At 42.5% G+C, this 18,393-nt stretch overlaps 1 protein-coding gene across 1 annotated transcript; it reads left to right on the top strand.

Annotated features, from left to right (window-relative positions):
- Positions 1–392: 392 nt before the first annotated feature.
- On the top strand, positions 393–18,355 carry LOC140731067 (surfeit locus protein 4). Its single transcript, XM_073052305.1, has 6 exons — positions 393–551; positions 10,823–11,009; positions 11,096–11,172; positions 13,357–13,400; positions 13,625–13,811; positions 16,133–18,355. Exons 1-6 carry the CDS (start codon positions 504–506, stop codon positions 16,397–16,399), a joined length of 810 nt encoding a protein of 269 aa, XP_072908406.1. The 5' UTR covers positions 393–503; the 3' UTR covers positions 16,400–18,355.
- The last annotated feature ends 38 nt before the right edge of the window (positions 18,356–18,393 follow it).

Here is an 18,393-nt window from a genome sequence, read left to right on the forward strand (position 1 = left end):
CAGGGATCCAATTACACAAAGTGAGGCCAAGGTTTTGAAGCTTATTGATTAGCTCTGGGGGGATGAAGGTATTGAATGCCAAACTGTTGTCAATAAAGAGCATCTTGTTGCATGCATCTTTGCAGTCCAGATTGTTCCAGGGTTGAGTGAACGCTTCTTTAAATAAAACATGGTACAATTGCCACTGATAAAGCCCCCTAGAGAGGCATCCAGTCCCCCTTTCAGGAAGGAGCCCATGTGGCTCAACTGTAGTGCGCCTGCGCCCTGTTCCCATGACAACGGGTGCCCTGAGTGACAGCTGGCAACACTGCGCGCGTGGGTGGACGCACGGTGCGTCACCCGCTCACGCCCCGCCCCCCGATTTGCATAGCCCGACGTGGCACTTGCGTGGCGCTGCTGTGTGTTCTGGGAGACAGAGGGACTCCGCCCCGCCTCCCCAATCGGTGGGAGCGGGGATCACTTCCGGTGGGGAGCCCGGGCGGCGGGAGCGCGGCATCGGCACCATGGGTCACACCGATATCATGGGAGCGGCGGAGGACATCGCCGACCAGGTACTGGCCGGAGCACCCGACTGTCCCCGAGATCGAGCACTGGCCCGGTGGCAGGCTCGTCGGTTACCCCCCACCTCAGCTTCAGAGGAACTCCTAATTTAGTCAAAATAACGACCCCAGGCCTCTCCGTGGCCCAGCTTCCCGGCTCCCATCGCTCCGAGCCCCTGCTCCCTCTCCCCGGTCTCCCACCTCCCGCGACCCTCTCCTCCGGAATGCCGGCCGTCCAGCCTCCGTCCCTCTGCCCCCGGCAAGGCATCCCAGCAAACGCCGCAGTGACGAGCTCCAGTTCTCGGCCGTCGTCTCCCCGCTCTCCTGGCCAGACTGTCCCCCTGTTGTGCCGAGAATAAATCGCCACCAATTTTATTGTAATCATAAAACTGTAAAGGAATAGCTTGTTTACAGAAGGTAAAGTAATTTAAAGTCAGGTTTGTTATCACTGTGTCGTGAAATGTGTTTCGTGGCAGCAGTTCAGAGCAAGACATAAAAATTAAGTTACCAAAAACTAGAGTAAAAAAAGTAACAGTGAAGCGGTTTAGTGGTCCAATGAGAAATTTAGTGGTGGAGGGGAAAGACCCTGTTACGGAATCATTGAGTGTGGGTCTACAGGCTCCTGAACCTCCACCCCAGTGATAGTAATTAGAAAAGGGCATTCCTGGAGAGTGAAGCTCCTTACTGCCGCCTCCTAAAGATGATGGGGAGGGCTGAGTCCAAAGCCCTTGCAGCCTCTTTCTATCCAACACATTAGGACCTTCCACATTGGGCAGTGGTGCACCTATTTAATGCTCTCCATCACACATCACCACCACAGCAATAAATTGATTTATTATTATCACGTATACCAAGGCACATTTGAAAAAAAAATGGTTTAGAATGCCATACAGATTATTTCACAATGCAAGGTTGTACGAGGTGAAAGCAAAACCAAGAATGCAAGGTAAAATGTTACAAAGAGAGTGCTGGGTGAACAGACAATACCATGCAAGGAACACACAAGGTAGACTGTGTGGTTTAATAGATTGCTTGATCCTTCTATGTGTATATTCTCTAATATTATAGAGTTTGCTGTTTTAGGTCTACCATTTTTAAGCTCCAGTCTCAGATTGGAATCCCAAATGTAAACATACCTTTATCATTGTATCTTCCAACCTTCAGAGTGCTGTGGTTCCAGTTTAAACTATGCATTGGAATGTTATATTGTCTTATTGTGACTGTAACAACTCAGTCTGGTTCAGACTTTGGTAATCCAAAGTCACAAATATGCAAACTTCAAAAGAAAGTGGAAAAGCAAAATCCTGCAGATTGCTGGCATTCTGAAGATGCTGGATGTGCCCAGATGCGATGAGAGAAACATAGTTAACATTTCACGTCAATATCCTTGGAATAGTATGGAGAGTTAAATGACATCAGTGAACTCTGGCTGAGGGCCAATTGCTTTTAGAGTCATGTAGCTCTACAGCAGAGAAACAGGCCAGTTGGCCCACCTAATTGCTCCCTGTATATTTGTGGAAATGTCCTAATGACATGAGATATGCCCTCACTAGCTACCTACACAACTTTCTCAGCCAGTGGCAGTACTTAGAGTACAAGAAAGGCAACAGTATAGCTTGCACACAGCAAGGCACATATACTAATTGGCTAAGCTGGTTTCATTGAGTGTGGTTGGAGGATAAACTTTCTTGCTCCTGTTCAAGTTTGTTCTTTGGAGGAGTCAAGAGGGCAAGTGGCCCTTTGCAGGGATAAGAACATCTTTAGTTGTTCCTGTGTCCCTTCAATATTGAAACAGGATCTGTGTTTCACTTGGAGGGCAATGAAGCTTTGATTAAATGCTCAAGTTGTGTTAAAATTAAGGCACTTTACAGTAGTTCTTGCTGTCCCGTTCTTTCCTAACTTGGTACTATCCACAAGAAAGACATTTAAGATCTTTTTAAATTTCAGTTTTGCTAAAATGGCAGCTGAACATTGATTGCTTAATGATTATCAGACACTACCGTTCCAGAGTGAGCAATGTAAATGCATACTGTCACTCAATTAGTTGGAATTTTTTTTTAAAGTATGATGTCTTTGAAAGGATTAACAATCTGTAGTTCAGTGGCTCATAATGATCTCTAGCAAACAGATTTCCCTCACTTCGGGTTTGGGTCTGGTGTAAACTAATTGGGTGAAGAATTCCATTTTTCATACCACAAGTTGATATTCCATCCAAGAGAAGAACAATAATGATTTTTCCCTGTTGCACTAAGTTACAAAGAGCTGTTTACAAATTTAAATGTTTATTTTTTGGGGGAAATTATAGCCGACTCAGCCGTTCATATATACAGTTGTTTGATAATATTGGAGGGTTGGCTTCCAAATAACTTAAAAGCAGGAAGGTATGATTTAATAAAATTGTAGCCTGATTTTTTTTTTTAAAGCTAGTACTTTGGAAGACTGTAAAGTTGTACTTGAAGTTTGTAAAGCTCCAATAAACCCAAAAGTCTGCATGGTAGCCCCTGGGATTGAAGATAAACTGTTTGCACAACATTTCATAATTCTGAGGTAGCTGCTGATGTCAATGTGGACTAGCTCCACCCTTCAGGACAAATGGGAAACTTTTCACCCTACTTCATCTCCACTCCAGAACCAAGTCATCCCAGTAAGGCCTCAGTACCGAGCTGCTTGTGCTTGGAGCTGGACTCCAAGTCAATGGGCACTCGGTTTGCTCAAGTCTTACACTGCAGAAGAAAGGTCTGTTACCAGCATATGCCTGCTGTATAGCACCAAATTCCCAAAATCAAGAAGCAAGGCCAGATTTCAATCAATGTGGAATGCTTCCCAGATCTCAAGGGAAATCTCCCTGCAATGGCAGACATTACTGATGCAATTCAATGCCTGCAGTATCTCAGGAAAATAGTTTTTGAAGATCAAGGTCTCAATCCCAATATGAAACTCTCGTTCTCCCTGGGCACCAGTGATTCTAAACATTCTAAGTACTTCGGGGATTTGTACTCTTTACAACACACAGCTCTGGACTGGAATGGTACCACAAATGAACATTTACTTGCCAAATCTTTTGAGCGACTGGGAAACTCACATCTGCCTGAAGGAGCAGATCATCTCATGAGCTACCAGTCTGGCTCCCACTTTTTTACATTTTAAAGAAAAATTAAAACAAACACCAATGGCCTGTACTGTTGTGTGTTCTAATAAACAGGAGAGTTAACTTACTTTTCAGTATTGTTAACTTTTTTAAATAAACATGGCACTCTCCCTGGTTCTCAAGGCTAATGTAACATATTTGAGGGTGTCCCCACCCAATTCAGCTCCTCCATGCCCAGTAGCAGAAGAACCCTGAACTGTGGTCCTTCCCTGAGTATTTGCAATAGCTGCATGTGTCCCTCAGCACTGGGATGGCCGGTCAGCAGTATTTGCTTACGGACATCTCACTGTGCTCTTGGGATGAACATTCAAGTGAGAAAAACAAAGATCATAAAGATGAACGCTTCCAACCTCCAGCCAGTTATCATCAAGAATCAGCAAATGGAAGAGGTAGATGAGTTCACGTACCTTGGGAGTAAAGTCAGCACTGATGGAGATAGTGGTAAGGACGTATTAGCAAGACTATCTAAAGCAAATCAAGCTTTTGGCAGCCTCAGTGCAGTTTGGAAATCCCCACAACTCAAACTTAATACCAAAATCAGAATTTTTAAAAGCAACATCCTAAGCGTGCTACCTTATGGAAGTGAACATTGGAAAATGACGAAAGACATCTGTGAGAAACTTGACACATTCCAGACAAAATCAGAAATCAAGACTTGCTTACATCTTGCAATGTGGAATCAATTTCAGTTTGTGTGAAAAGAAGACAATGGAGATGGCTGGGTCGTGTAATGAGAATGCTAAATGATCAACTAGCAAAAGTAGCACTAAGGTGGATCCCACAGGGAAAACGGAGTAGGGCCACGCCCAAAATGACATGGCAAAGATCTGTAGAAGCAGAACTGAAAGAAGTAGGCATGAACTGGGTAATGGAGAGCAGCAGAGCAAAAGGCCGGCAGAAATGGAAGACCCTTGTGGAGGCCCCATGTGCCACCTAGGCACTAAGGGTTCAGATGACGATCTCACTGTGCTGGGAGACCACCATGTTTCAGACCAAAGTGCCTTTCAGTTGAGTTGATGGTCTTCTAGCAGCAGTTGAAGTCCAACCCTCTGTGTGTCTCTGGAAAAAGCCCCTAATTCCGAGCCCTGTGTTACACAGCTGCTCAGGATAAACTGTGAGGAGGATTCTTTCATCACGTCAGCCCATGGAACTGAGATTGAAGGAATGTACTTAATCCCGAGAGGCAATCAATAAGTTGATTTTTCTTTCTGTCGATATTGCTGAGAATGTATTGATTTGATCACCAGCATATTGAAAATTGGCAGTTCCATTTCATATTTCAAGGCAAGAACTGTGGTTGAAATGTTAAATGGGCATGAAGCATTTTGTGATAACGAGATTTGTGGAAGGTGAATGGAATACAAATTGTTCCTCATGCCACGGCTCATTACACACTTCCTCATGCGTTTGCCAGTTTGGTCCTGTTTTAGTTCCCTGCGTTTACAGTGCTATTCCTTTTTGCGGAAGGAGACTGGTAATTCCGTAGATAGCTGGTTGGTGGGGTAAGAGAGATGGATTTGTCTCAGTGGGAGTTGCAGGTTACAAACACTGTATGCTGGAATTCGAACTCAGCAATCAATTGAAGTAAAATGATCAGCTCACTTTAATCCCAAAGGTATGATGTTCGGTTAACGAGCTTCTGTAAATAGCTCTTAATGGAGGGGAGTAGCAGGCAAACAATAGAGGGTTGGGGAAGTTGAATGTGCTGTGGGAAAGAAAACAGTGGTGGGGTGAGATACTGGTGATGCGTTCTGGCTTGGAGACTTGTAACTGGTTGGTTTATTATTACCACATGTACCAAACTTGCTTTGCATATCAATTCTTTACCACAGTGCAAGATAAAACAATAACTGCAGGAAAAAGTGTTACTGAGAAGATGAATCACAGGTAGGCCACAACGAGTAAATTATGATCAGGAATGTGCCTTCCAATGGGGACCAGCAGGATAGCTGACCTTGGTACATGCTTTCAGATTGGTGTATCTTCTGCCCAATGGTAAGGGGCAGATAAGGTAGATCGGGGAAATCAGGTTGGTGCTGGATCACGGGAAGGAATGTGTAGAATGACCACAAATGGCTTTTTAGAGCAGCCTGTAGTTGAGCACACTTGGGGAAAAGGAAATGTTGGATTGGGTGTTGTGTAATGAAGCAGGTTTGATTAGGGAACTTAAGGTAGAGGAACCCTTAGGAGGCAGTGATCATAGAATTCATCCTGCAGTTTGGGGGGGGGGGGGGGGAGTTAAATCAGATGTATCAGTATTACGTTGGAGTAAAGGGAAAGAGAAGAGCTGGCCAAAGCTGTTTGGAAGGAGTGACAGTATTGCAGCAATGGCTGGAGTTTCTGGAGTAATCCAGACAATGTAGGATTGGTTCATTCCAAAGAAAAAGCATTCTAAAGGGAGAATGATGCAGTTGTGACCAATAGGGTAAGTCAGAAAGGGCATACAGTGTAGCAAACTCTAGTGAGAAGCTAGGGGATTGAGAAACTTATTTAAAAAACACCAACAGAGGCAACAAAAAGAGAAATTGTGATGTGTAAGTAAGTTAGCCAATAATATAAGAGGTTTTTTTTCCAGATATATAAACAGTAAGAGGCAAGAGTAGGCTTTGGACTACAGGAGAGTGATGCTGGAGGGGTAGTAATAGGTGACAAAGAAATGGTGGGCAAAATGAATAAATATTTTGCATCACTGTGGAAGATACGAGCAGGATCCTAGAAGTTTCAGAGTGTCAGGTAGATGTTATTACTAATGAGAAGGTGCTTTGGAAGCTGTAAGTTCTGAAGACGGACTACACCCAAGGTTCTGAAAGGGCTAGCTGAATAGATAGTGGAGGCATCTTTCAGGAATCTCAGGATTCTGGAGTGGTTTTGGAGATCTGGGAAATTACAAATTTCACTTCACTGTTCAAGAAGTGAGGGAGGCAAGATATGGGAAATTAAAGGCCAGTTAACCAGACTTCAGTAATTGGTAAGATGTTAGTCCACTACTAAGGATAGTGTTTCAGGGTACTTGGAGGTGCACAATAAAATAGGCTGAAGTCAGCATGGTTTCTTGAGGGGGGATCATGCCTGAGGAATCTGCTGAAATTCTCTGAGAAAATAGCATGCAGGATGGACAAGGGAAGGTCAGTGGATGTTGTTTACTTGGATTTTCAGAAGGCCTTTTCCACATTGAGGCTGCAGCACACTTGGAAGCTCAGCATCAATGATTCTTGCATTCAAGCCTGCCTGTTTCAGTGCACAGAATGTGAGAAATGTTGAAACATGTTTAATCTTAACTTGTCGATCAAGTTGTGTTGATGTTTGTGGCCAGCAGCGAGCGATCTCCTGATCATATTGCACTATAATGTATCCACAGCTGAATTCTCAACACTTTTCTTCGTGCAAATTTGAGCGCCACGAGTGGTTTCAAATAAGCTCCTGATCTCTCTCTCTACTGGAGCAAGTATTTTAAAACCCGCTCTTAAGAAGAAAAATGCAGGATGGTTTCATTCTTAAAGAGAAAAAAAGTAGTTGTTGGAAATCTGAAATCAAACAAAAAGTGCTGGAAAAAGTTAGCAGGTTGGTAACATCTATGGAAAGAAAAATGGTTGATGTTTTGTATTTGAGGTCTTTCATCAGAACTGTTGAAAGGTCAGAGTTTCAAAATATTGATTGTATCTATGGCGCTGCCTGACCTGCTGAGTTTTTCTAGCATTTTCAGTTTTTATTCCATTCTTGAAGTGTCTTGCATGATGTTAGTCTTCCCCAAAGGACTTTACCAGAGAACTACACAGATTAAATGTTACCTCTATTATTATCTCTGCATTGATTTCTGTTTGTATCCTAGTTTTCAAATAACTCCTTTTTTTTCCCTTAAAACATAGAACCCCCCACCCCAAATCACCAGCAAGCATTGCCTTCATTTAACTCCACAAAAACCTCCCTCTTAGGCCAAACTTTGTTTCTAGACTTTGTAGAGCTCGGTACTGAATAATGCTCCTGTGAAACGCCTTGGTAATTTGCACTTCATTAAAAGGTGCTATGTAGTTGGAATCATTGTTGAGTTTGTTGCTTTACTTGGTGTTCTTGTGCTTGTAATTGTTAGCAGAGGAGCATAAGGTCATAATAATGATTTTGTTTATCGAGCACTTTTCATCCCGATGTAATTCAAAGTGCTACATCTTTAAGTGCAAACATGAAAGTTAAAATGAAAAACTAAAAATAAATAAGAAAATAAAAGACCAGGATGTTAGTTAAAAAGCAAGATTACCGGTAAATAAATAGGCTTTAAGCTGGCATTTCAAAGTGTCAACTGAGTCTGCATCCTTACTGTTTTAGGTTATTGAATTGCACAGTTTAGGAGCATAGTTCAAAAAAGCTGACCTGCTAGTAAACTTTTGAGGGAAATTGTTTAAATTTAAAAGACCAGCTGAAGAAGACTTGAGAGCTCACGCAGGATTATAAAACAAAAACGCTTCTGGGATGTACTCTGATATCGCACCATTAGGAGCTTTAAAAACGAGAGAACTTTAAAATCAATTGTAAAAGATCCGGGAAGTCAATGTGGAGTAGCTAGTATGGGAGTGATACGTTCCTTCATCCTGGTTTCGGTTAAAAGTGTAGCACTGGCATCCTAATGAGTGGAAGTTTATTGGTAGATTACTTTGGAAGGCCAGTACAAAGGAGTGAATGTTTTTCAGCAGCATTACGTCACAAAAATGAACATACTTTCGCGATATTTCGTAAGTATAGAAATGATGCTTTGGTTACTTCGTGAGATTTAAAATTCAAATCTGAGTCAAAGGTAACTCCCAAGCCAGTTACTTCTAGTTTTACAGGGGAGCCAAGTTCCCGAGTTTATAAAAACACAAAATGCTGGCAGAACTCAGCAGGCCAGACAGCATCTATGGGAGGAGGTAGTGACGACGTTTCGGGCCGAAACCCTTCATCAGGAGTCTATCCCAAGTTTATCTCTTTTGGCTTTGGGACCAACCAAGAGTATTTCAATTTTATCTTTATTTAGTTTTAGGAAATTATTGCTCATTCATTTGTTTATAGCAGCCGTACCAGAAATCAGAAAAGATAGGATGTTATCACCATCAGGCTCAACTGAGATACACAATGTGTGTCATCTGAATAACTGTGGAAATCAAATTTATGCTCTCTAATGATGTCTCCTTAAAGGGAGCATGTATAAGGAGACGTCGACAGCGCTTCTCCCTATAGATGCTGCCTGGCCTGCTGTGTTCCACCAGCATTTTGTGTGTGTTGATGTATAAGGAGAAGACAGCACCAAAAGGTACACTATATCTTAGAAAATCGGTCTCCATGACAGACAAAAGAAATTTTCTCCCAGAGAATTAAGCAATTAAGAGGACTACCAGAGAGGCCGACACAGTTTGCAACGCAATCTAGGAGAATGTTGTGGTCAATTGTGTTAAAGGCAGCACTTGGATCTCAAAGAATCAGAACTGAGTTAGTGTCAGTGCTGAGCTTAAGGTTGCTGGTGGTTCTGGTAAGGGCAGTCTCTGTGCTGTGGTTTGCTCTAACACCTGACTGAAACTTTTCTAGAATATTATTCTCATTCAGAAATCTGTTGAGTTGGTTTAAAATGACTTCCCTAAGGACCATGCCTGGGAAGGGAAGATTTGATACTAACCTGTCATTAGCTAGTATCTCATTGACGAGGTTTAGCTTTTTAAGTAGAAGTTTGACAGTCACAGTTTTGAAGGCATCTGGAAAAACTCCAGTTAATAATATTCCTAACAATCCTCAATAAGTGTGATAGGGTCTAGTCAGCAAGTAGACTGTTTACCTTTATAGAGTTCTCTGTCAGAAATACTTGGAATTTTGGTGTGATGGCTGTCTTTTTAAGAGGTTGGCTGTACAGGTTTCTAGTATCTGTAGTTGTCCTCTTGCTAATGGAAGTAATTTTGTTGATGAAAAAAAATTGCATTTTGTGGTCAATAGTTGATTTATAGTTGAGAACAATGTTCTTGAATCACTGCTATTCTCTACAGTTTTGGAAAAATTGACTCTTCTTGCAGAGCATATGGCAGTGTTAAAGGAGCATAGTTTATCCTTGAAAATATGGCTGACTTCTAGTCCAGTTTCCCTTCATCTTCTCTTTAATACTCTGCAGGATCTCTTGGGTTCGTGGGTTTTTACTGTGATTTCTTTGTAACTCCGAGTGTTTGATATAATTGGGTTATTGCTGAAAGAATCAACCATTTTATTGCCCAGTTTAAGTCACATGGGTTAGATAACCAGTCAACTCAGAGAATTTGTTGTGCTGCAGCATCAGAAACGTTTTTTAATTGTGATTTTTTGGTCTTGGTTTCAGGCAGGAGGGCATCAAAAGGTATATAAAAATGATCAGAGATAATGGTATCAGACAGCCATCAACAGTATTTCCAAGTCAGTGACATGCTGGGTAAGATCTAGTTGGTCTAGTAAGCTCACGAATTCAGCTACTGCAGAGTCTGCATCTGAGAGATCATTCATATGAATATTGATGTCACCAGAGATGAGAATCCTGTCATAGTTCAATGTAATAAAGAAAGTAGGCGTTGGATTTCAGAGGGCAATAAATGTTAACGCAGAAGACAGCATCTGTACCACAAATTTCCATACACAGTGTATTAACTAGGTGCAGCTCTAGTTCTTCGTGGAGCAAACTGGGCCTCTTGGATGGATTTATTTACTGGGGAATGACTTGTTTACACCAGTAGAGAATTTCTACTTCTGTTGCTCTTTTCTCTGGTCTTCCAGAACATGCCTTCAGATGTTGAAGTGGCCTTTGATACGTGCTGAGTGGAATTAGGTGCAGTTTTCTTGGTGAATGCGAAATTGCATCTGACAATAAACACGAGATTCTGCAGATGCTAGAACTCCAGAGTTACAGATTTCAGCATCTGTGGAGTGGAATAACGAGCTGGCGTTTTGGGGTCGAGACCATTCCCCAGCATTTTGTGTCTGCATCTGATATCACTGAGTTTCAGTAATGGGTGCTTAGGTCTGTCACAATAACATTGGGCTTTGGTGCTATGATTCAAAAACCTGTTCATTTATAGCACTGGGGTATTGTCTTGAAGGGCTAGGAGCTATTGCAATAAAGTTTTAAATTTTCCTTGCTCCAATTGATATTTTCCAGTTTCTGCGAATGACCAAGCAGTATCTGCCGCATCTTGCCAGACTGTGTCTAATAAGTACCTTCCTGGAGGATGGAATTCGGATGTGGTTTCAGTGGAACGAGCAGCGGGATTACATTGAGGTCACCTGGGGCTGTGGCTACTTCCTGGCTACCTGCTTTGTGCTGATTAATCTATTTGGGCAATTAGGTAAGCGAGAGCTAACTACCCTTTCTCATCTTTCCCATGATGTTTTTCATTTTGTTCTATTTATTTCTTTGTTTTCCATTCCCCAGGGGGATGCATCCTGATATTAAGTAGAAATTTTGTACAATATGCCTGCTTTGGACTATTTGGGATTATAGCATTACAGGTAAGCATTTGAGGTAGTGAATGTTTTTTGTTGGTTTGCATCGGAGACCAGTAGCGGAAAACATGATTCCATTGACCCCCCCTTTCCTATAATCTCCAGTGCTCCCAGAGTAAAGAACATCTTGATGTTTAGGTACTCCCTTCCCTTTCTACCATCAGTGAGGACCAGTAAGACCTCCAGTTGCTCTGCCTCATTGGGTCAGACCTTGGTGTTCAGCATCTCCCTCCATTTTACTTTCTGGCTGGATTGTGCTAGCAAGGCAGGATTGGAGTTGGTTCTGATTAGTTGACTAATGTCTCCCTAAATAGAAGACATTTCTTACAGAAAATAAATCTCTTATTTATGCATGTGCTCTGTGCAATGTGTTCATCCATCATTCCTCTGATTTTATTCACGTATACAAGATTTCTTCCTTAACCCAAAGGCACAAATTGGCCTTTGCATTCCCTGGTTGTAGGGGAGAGGGGCACGGAATGGGAAAGGGATGAATCGAACAATCTCCAATCCACATTCCTCCCTTCCCTGCCACCCCACATACAAAGGTAAATTGTAAGAACCTTTTGCCCCACTGAGAGATTTTCTTGAGATAAGGGGCGTAGGATTGAGGTGAGATTTATGGGGGTACTGAGGAGAAATTCTTTCCACACAGAATTTGAATCTGAAGCATGTTGCCTGAGGGAGGTGGTGAAGGCAGGTCTCTTCCAAACATCTAAGCTTCCAGACAGGCTCTTGAATTGCCAAGACACCAAAGCCTATGGATCTAATGTGGGTAAATTGGGTTAGTATAGGTGGGTACAATGGTCAGCATGGTTATGTAGGGCTGAGGGGCCTGTTGCATATAATTCTGTAATATAGGGGCATTTATAGGAACAGGACTTTAGTCCTATTCTTCTAATCATTCAGTTGGTGACTACACAATCTCAACTGCTTCTTTTATTCCCTAATAAAACAGGTAGCCATTTGACCCAATGAGTATGCCTGTTCTTGTAACAATCCTAGTTGCTATCTTGGAGCCTATTCCCTACAAACTCCCTGCCACTCACCTCCAGTAGAAGTAATCTTACAGGGTCATTTAGTCTGAATTGCATGCCTTTATTTGGGAAATAGGAGGGAACTGGAGCATCCAGACGAAACTCTCCTGGTCACAACACAGGTGGTTGTAGCTGTGACAGCATTCCTGTCTGCTCCACTACTGAGCTACCCACTGCTTACCTGCTTTTAATAAGACCACAAGATACAGGAGTGGGATTAGACCATTCAACCTATTTGGTCTGCTCTGCCATTTGACCATGGCTAATTTATGTTCTCTGTCTACCCTATTCTCCTACTTTCTCCCTGTAATGTTTTACGCCCTTACTGATCATGAGCATATCAACATTCACCTTAAATATACCCAATGACGGCCTCCACAGCTGTCTGTGCTAATGAATTCCACAGGTTCACCAACCTCTGGGTAAAGAAATTCCTCATCTCTGTTCTAAAAGGACATTCTTCAGTACTGAGGCTGTGTCCTCTGGGTTCTCCCACTATTGGAAGCATTCTTTCCACCTCTAGGCCTTCAATATTTGATAGGTTTTAATGAGGGACCCCCCCCCAACTATTCTTCCAAACTCCACTTACAGACCTATCAAGTGCTCTTCACATTAACCCTTCCTTTCCTGGATCATTCTCGTAAATCTCTGGAACCCTCTCCAGTGGTTAGATATGGGTTCCAGAATTGCTCAGATACTCCAAATGTAGTCTGAGTAATACCTTATAAAGTCTCAGCATTACGGCTCCACGTTTCCTTTCGCTCCGCTTCAAACGTGAAATTTGCAAACATTTATTGACTGGGTACATGGTTGCAGAGTAGTTAGCTTCTCACTTTATAGTCCCATCAATCACCACCTGTGAAGAGATTGTATTGCTGTTTCCTCCCTTATTCCAAAGGTGGATGAGCATGCTCTGGTGCTGATTTGAATTGATGCAAATGATGCGATTCACTGCATGTTTCGATGTACGTGTGACAGATAAGACTCAGCTCTCCATCTCTTTTCAATCTTCGCAAAGTGACCATTCCCACTCCAGCACCCTAGTGAGGCAAAGCTCCATTCAGTATGAGTTGTACTTCATTCCCCTGCCCCTAGAGGGGGCAGCACGTGAACACAGGTTGGTGGGCACTAACTCTTTGTTTCTTGATTCCAGACTATCGCCTACAGCATTTTATGGGATCTGAAGTTCCTGATGAGGTGCGTCTCTTTTACCGGTGCAGTGTGCTGCATCCTGTACCTTGTGCCTTCGCACTCCTGTGAAACTGCATCCTTTAGAGGGCAGCTCCAAGGGCAATAAATGAGAATAAGTCAACCCCTAGAGTAAACACCTTGTTGTTGTCAGCGATGTTTCTACTTAACGTGTCAGTGTCCTAATGGAGCTGCGTATTAATTCCCTGATTGCCCGCCTCTGCTCTTATTAGGAACCTCGCACTTGGGGGTGGCTTGCTGCTGTTGCTTGCTGAGTCCCGGTCAGAAGGTAAAAGCATGTTCGCTGGAGTTCCAACAATCAAGGAGAGTTCGCCGAAACAGTACATGCAACTCGGAGGCCGGGTGCTGCTCGTCCTGATGTTCATGACCTTGCTGCACTTCAACTCCAGTTTCTTCTCGGTAAGTCTGGTGACCAGGGCGGCGTGTGCAATTCATATATTCGTGCAAGATTTGAAAGGACACATAGCTAGCAGAACTTGGAAGCAAAGCTTGCTTCCAGAGTGTTCTGATAGTAAAGCAAAAACAACATTCCTTCTGGTGTTCTGTCCTTTCTCTTTCCACATTCGAGACTTGTGTCATATCTCGATACTTATATAATAATCCCATTGAAATATATATAAGATTATTGGATCTGGCATCTGTCTAAACATCTTGAATTTAAAGTAGCAAAATGTCCCCGAGGAGTGTAGTGGCAGTGAGCACCAGATTATGTGGACAGTTGGAATGGTGAACAGCAATGGTCTTTATGGACTTATTCCCAATTTTCTTTAGCAGACAGGTTAATCTTTTGTAAGAAGTATTAAATGTATTTTGGCAAACTGAAAATTAGAGTGCAGGGCTTGCATTATGTGGACAAGTAGCTCTTTTAGGAAACAATATAGTTCAGTTAGTTGCTTTGAAATAATATTCTGGCATTTGGATGTGATATTGTGAAGTTTGCCCAGCACTCAGATCCAAGGCTCTGCAAGTAAATCAGCCTGACTTGGTATTGATTTCAGAGTATTTACATTCCTCTGTGTTCTCCCTAATTGTTCCCACCTTTTCTTGGTTTTCTCTTTGACTCCATCACCCCCCCCCCCCCTTAACCAGGTAACCCCTACAGTTATTCCATGGCCTTGAGATTCTCTTTGTCTACATTCCTCTCCCACCCTCTCTGCAACTGAAAACTAATGTTTTCTCTATGCAGATGAAAGATCAACTCTGTTTCTCTTTTCACATATGCAACCTAATACGCTATGTTTCCAATATTTTATGTTTGTATTTGAGATTCTTCAATTGTCCACTTGTCCTCTTTCAATGTACAATGCTTGTTTATCTCTGGGACAATATACCCCCAGGTTTATTTGTTGGCTGCAGGATGAGGGATTGATTTTGAATGGTCGTTTTGTTCTAGCTTTCCTAAAGATCCAAAACTGTACAGCCAGTATGTGATTTAGACTATTCTGTCGGGTAGTTTATTCCCAGGCCTCATGGATCAGAGAGTCCCCTCTTGGTCTGACACTCCCACTTGCATCCATTGAAGGGAGAGATCAGTAACAGGGTTGGAGGCTGGCATTAAATTTAAGGTAGTTGGTGTGAGGATTAGAAATGATTTGGGAGAGAAAAATAAATCACCCAAGGAATGGTGGGAGTCGGAACTTGAGGTATAAAAGGATGGTGAAGGTAGAAATCTTCATGTTTCAGCAGTGCCTGCCACTTATTCTGCCTTTGCAGCAGAGCTACGGACGGAGAGCAGGGAAAGGAGATTGATCTAAATAACTCCTTTCTGACCACGGACATGAAAAACTGCATGGTTATCTTTAACAGCAGAAATACTGTTGTATTTCTATATGATTATGCAGTATTAGGGCTGGTAGCCTGGGTTAGCGGTGGTTGGGTATTTCTTTCTGTTCACCTCAGTGCATGAGGGGCTTGTAAATACACCTCATGTCGGGGAGACCAAAAATAAGAACATTAACTGTAAAACAGAGGGGTTGTGACAGTGCCAGCCTTAATGTCATGGAATCATATTGTATTTGCCCCATTCTGCCTATCTCTACTTTTCATTCAGTCGTGTGAATCTACAATTCTGTTAATTATTTTTTAAGTTATTAAATTTGATTTTATCATCTTTATGGGCAGCACATTCCAAAACATAATGTTTTTTTTGTTTGAAATGATAAATTCCCTCCCGTAACCTCGGGTTCTTTTTCCGGTGACTGTAAATCAGTTTGTCCTGTGTTGTAAATACAGTCATAGAGGTTCAGCCCTCTGAGCTTGGATTGACCATCGAACTTCCATTTACACTAATCATACTTTTATAATCCTCCTCCTACATTCTCATTACTCTTGACAAGTTCCACCATTCATCTTCACACTAGGGGCAATTCACAATGCCCAATCAATGTGCCAGCCCACATTTTTTGGAATGTGGGAGGAAACCAGGTCACCTGGAAGAAACCTACATGGTCACAGGGAAAGTGTGCGAACTCCACACAAGCAGCAGCCAGCTGTGTCACGAATGCACCTAACAAAGCTGCCACAGTATTCTAAAATATGGTGCTCTTGTGGCTGAGTGGCCCACTCTGCTAGTCTCGCAGAGACTGCAGTACTAGCTGAGCAATCCTAGTCCAGAATCAGATTATTGGGGCTCAGTAATGAGTTTTAGTGTACTTTTGAAGTTGATAATTTATCCCTATTGAAATGTGCAGTATGTTTGATTTTGATTCTTTCCCATGCAGATTATCCAGAATGTCGTGGGAACAGGATTGATTGTCTTGGTGGCGATTGGATTCAAAACCAAGCTGGCAGCTCTAACCCTGGTCATCTGGCTTTTCAGCCTCAATCTCTACTTCAATGCATTCTGGACTGTCCCCACCTACAAGCCCATGCATGACTTCCTCAAGTATGACTTCTTCCAGAGCATGTCTGTGATCGGAGGGCTCCTCCTTGTGGTGGCCCTGGGCCCCGGTGGTGTATCCATGGATGAAAAGAAGAAAGAGTGGTGATTGGTGTCACGTCTCCAAAGCCACAGCCCTTTCATCTCCCTTCTTTCCCTGCTCTCTCTTCTGTTCCCTCAACCACCCCTCTTTCCTCTCCCCAGTGAACACTATTTTGTACTGTTTGTGTGATTTTACCCAGACTTCAGTGTATTTGCGTATTCAGGGTATATAATGCTCCACCATTCATTTTGGTAACATCACAAAACAGAGCCTTAATCTTTGATTTCACCCACTGAAAAATAAATTAAAATCTCACCATAAGACCTATTCATAGTTCACACTTTAAACATTGTGTGATTCTGTAATAGAGTGAGCCCACCCCCTTAAAAAATGAAGTAAACCCACAATTTTGGCTCCGGCTGTTGTGGAGTGAGCTCTCTTTATATATTCGTGTCTTGAGAAGAATTGAGAGAAGATATTGAAAATTTTCCTGTTCTCTTAGGTTGCAATCTGCAACTGCCTGACAGAAGTCTTAATTACTGTAGATTACATTTCAGTATAATGGTTACATTCTCAAAAAGGGTTGCAACAATATCTCTTAATACAAAAGAACACTAAATATACCATAGTTGTGTACCCTATCTTATCTCCTACCCGGACAGCTTTTGTACGCAAGATAATAATTAGGATTGGGAGATCTGGTTAAAAGTTAATGTATCCATTTGGATTGATATTTTTAATTGTATGTTACATTTACACTGCCAACCAAAGCTCTTTACCCCCCCCCCCCCCCTACCCTCTCATTCCCCAGAGCAGAGGTAGGTGGAAGCTATGAGTCAAGCTTTTACAGATTGTGGTTCACCAAATCCAACCTCTCACGGCAAGATTTAAAGTCAATAATGCAGGCTGCCCTATGATCGCGTAGAGCAGGCCAGGCAGTTCGCGAACGTTGACAGTTCTGTCCATCTGGCCTGTGTTGAGATAAATAATGGAAGCTGATGAAAACTTGAAGGTCCCATTGCCAGGATTCATTTCACCACCTGCTGGTCTATGCCAAAAAGGTTACGTGCATGTTCAGCTTGATTTTATAACAGTAATTATGTTAATGTGTGCACTGATTAATGTACTTCAGTCCATCTTCATTGTTGAAAATCCTGCTGTCATCCTCTGCAGTCACGCAAGGAAAATGGCTCCCTTGTTTGAGATTCCAAGTGATAGCCCGTGCCCACAACACCCACATTCCAAAGTAGACAATGCCCTTCTGAAGAAAGGTAATAGCAAGTTTCAGTAGCCACTGTAAAAGAGGTGAATTGCAAAATGAAGCCTGATCATGTTAACAAAGAACATCTACATTGCCTACACTGTCGATCAATGATTTGTGAATTGGATGAATATGTGGGACCTATACACCAATTCCCAAAGGGCAAGTCTTGGTCTTGCAGTCCAAGCTGTTACTTTAACCACATCTCTTTTAGCTTGAGTTTTGGTTTCTACAAGTGAGCTGTGGGGGAAGCAGCAAGAGAAGCCAGTTGACAGGTGGCCCCATAGAAGTTTGAGGATATCACAGTATCATTGTGTAGGTTAGGCTTCGATATAAAGCCTTGTATATTCATATAGCAACTTGGGACACATAGTTCATTCTCACTCGACACTAGCTTTGGGACTGGAGGTCCTTGGCAGGATGTGGGAGTGGAGACAAATTATTTATATAATACAACAATAAGGATGGACTCTTGCTCAAGACACTGTGGAGTAAATTGTCAGTATTAGTCAACGTGCCTGACCGGGTGGGGAAGGGGAGGCGAAACTACATTCAGCCGGAGAACCTTCACACAGGACTGTGGTTTGTTTTTACGCATCAAGTACAAATTCCTTGGTGCTGATGTGCGCTCTGTCATACAGTCAGCTCCTGCCCCTGCCCCAGGGGCAATAAGAGCTACAAAAGGTCAGGAACCTTCAGAAATTGTAATGTCAAGTTTTAGCTGTTGAAATAAAAGCTTTGATTCCTTTCCCCACCCTTCATATTGTTGACGTGTGCAGTTTTATTTCCAAATGAATTG

This window comes from Hemitrygon akajei, chromosome 7 (genome assembly GCF_048418815.1).
Source record: "Hemitrygon akajei chromosome 7, sHemAka1.3, whole genome shotgun sequence".
Classification (NCBI taxonomy): Eukaryota; Metazoa; Chordata; class Chondrichthyes; order Myliobatiformes; family Dasyatidae; genus Hemitrygon; species Hemitrygon akajei.